Below are 1,728 nucleotides of genomic sequence, written 5' to 3' on the forward strand. Positions count from 1 at the left end.
GCAGGCAGGGGCTTCCTGAGTTGGGGGTGTGGGGGCTGCAGGGTTGGGGATGGAGGCCCAACTGACCCTGCCCTACCCAGCCACTCTGCCTGTGCCTGAGGCTTTGGGGATCAGCCCTGGCCAAGGACATCAAGCTCTGGCTATCAGTGTAGTCTGGGAGGTGCCAGGACCGCCTGGCACAGGGGCAGGTGCAGCCTGGGGGTGAGGGGATGGAGGAATAGCCTGCAGCCGGGATGGGTGGCCCTCACCTCTGCTTGGGGTCCTTCTTGAGCAGCCCTGAGAGCAAGGACTTGGCCTCAGGACCAAGCGTGCGCGGGAAGCGGATCTCTTCCATGAGGATGAGCTCAAAAAGCTTCTCGTGGTCCTGGTTGTAGAAGGGCAGGCGGCCGCACATCATCTCATACATGACCACGCCCAGCCCCCACCAGTCCACCGCACGGCCGTAGTCATTGTCCTCCAGCACCTGCACGGGCGGCAGATGGGCAGGACTCGGCATCAGGGGGTGTCCGGGGGAGGTGTCGTGACGTGCTTGGGGCACAGAGAGGACACAGCTTTGCGTGTGCTCGGGACGTGGGGACACAGCGACGCGTATGCACACAGGTGGGGCGCACACCTCGGGGGCCAGGTACTCAGGTGTGCCGCAGAAGGTCTTCATGGTGGCGCCGTCCTTGATCCCCTCCTTGCACAGCCCAAAGTCTGTGATCTTAATGTGCCCGTCCTTGTCCAGCATGAGGTTCTCCAGCTAGGGGAAAGGTGGCCTCAGGTCAGTGCCGCCAGGCTCCCAGGGCCCTGCCCCCACCCCGAGTGCCCACCGGCGCACCTTGAGGTCCCGGTACACCACATTCTTCTCCGAATGCAGGTAGTCCAGGGCTGACACGATCTCGGCGCCATAGAAGCGGGCCCGGTCCTCAGAGAACACACGCTCCCGGGACAGGTGGAAGAAGAGCTGTGGGAAGCGCGACCTGAGGCACAGCCGTGGCCGGGGCCTCCGCCCCCACGGCCTGCAGGGTTGGGGTTTCTCAGGCAGGGGCTCAGGGCATTGGGCACAGGGAAGGGACCAGCCCCCAGAGGGCACGGGGGCCTGGGAAGTCTCAGAAGCCCTAACTCAGCAGGAACAAGTCACCCACAGCAGGCAGCTGCCTGGGCAGGCGTCATACCACCCACCCAGCAGGGAGCACCGTCTGGTGCTGTGGAGAGTAGCCGAGGTTCCGGGAAGGACCAGCCCCACTATGGGCGGCCCAGCTGCCAGGGCTGGGTCCACAGGCCGTGAGGCCCATCCCCCGCAGCCCCAGCCCCTACCTCGCCCCCATTGGCGTACTCCATGACGAAGCAGAGGCGGTCGTGGGTCTGGAAGGAGTACTTCAGGGCCTGCAAGGAAGCGGAGCTGGAACCGCAGCCCCACGGGCAGGACAGCAGCCCCACACCACGCTGCCCGATACCATGCTGCCCGATACCATGCCACCCGTAGCCCCACACCATGCTGCCCGACACCACGCTGCCTGATACCATGCTGCTTGATACCGTGCCACCCGATACCATGCCACCCGTAGCCCCACGCCACGCTGCCTCACACCACATTGCCCGATACCATGCTGCCCCACACCACGCTGCCCCACACCACGCTGCCCCGCACCACACCCCCACATCACACTGCCTCACACCACATTGTCCCACACCACACACCCCCACATCACACTGCCTCACACCACATTGTCCCACACCACACAC

The 1,728-nt window shown here is 65.0% G+C and overlaps 1 protein-coding gene across 1 annotated transcript in view; it reads right to left on the reverse strand.

Moving 5' to 3' along the window:
• The window catches only part of AKT1 (v-akt murine thymoma viral oncogene homolog 1), an 11,792-nt gene extending 10,201 nt beyond the window's left edge, over positions 1 to 1,591 (reverse strand). The window contains exons 1-5 of the mRNA XM_011982918.1: positions 1,574 to 1,591; positions 1,300 to 1,443; positions 821 to 946; positions 614 to 742; positions 249 to 463 (exon numbers count right to left, since the gene is read on the reverse strand). Of these exons, the coding sequence (XP_011838308.1) occupies positions 249 to 463; positions 614 to 742; positions 821 to 946; positions 1,300 to 1,443; positions 1,574 to 1,591 (632 nt within the window). The remainder of the gene's footprint in view (positions 1 to 248; positions 464 to 613; positions 743 to 820; positions 947 to 1,299; positions 1,444 to 1,573) is intronic.
• Between the last annotated feature and the right edge of the window lie 137 nt (positions 1,592 to 1,728).

The sequence above is a fragment of the Mandrillus leucophaeus genome, unplaced genomic scaffold (assembly GCF_000951045.1).
Source record: "Mandrillus leucophaeus isolate KB7577 unplaced genomic scaffold, Mleu.le_1.0 Scaffold244, whole genome shotgun sequence".
In the NCBI taxonomy this organism is placed as follows: domain Eukaryota; kingdom Metazoa; phylum Chordata; class Mammalia; order Primates; family Cercopithecidae; genus Mandrillus; species Mandrillus leucophaeus.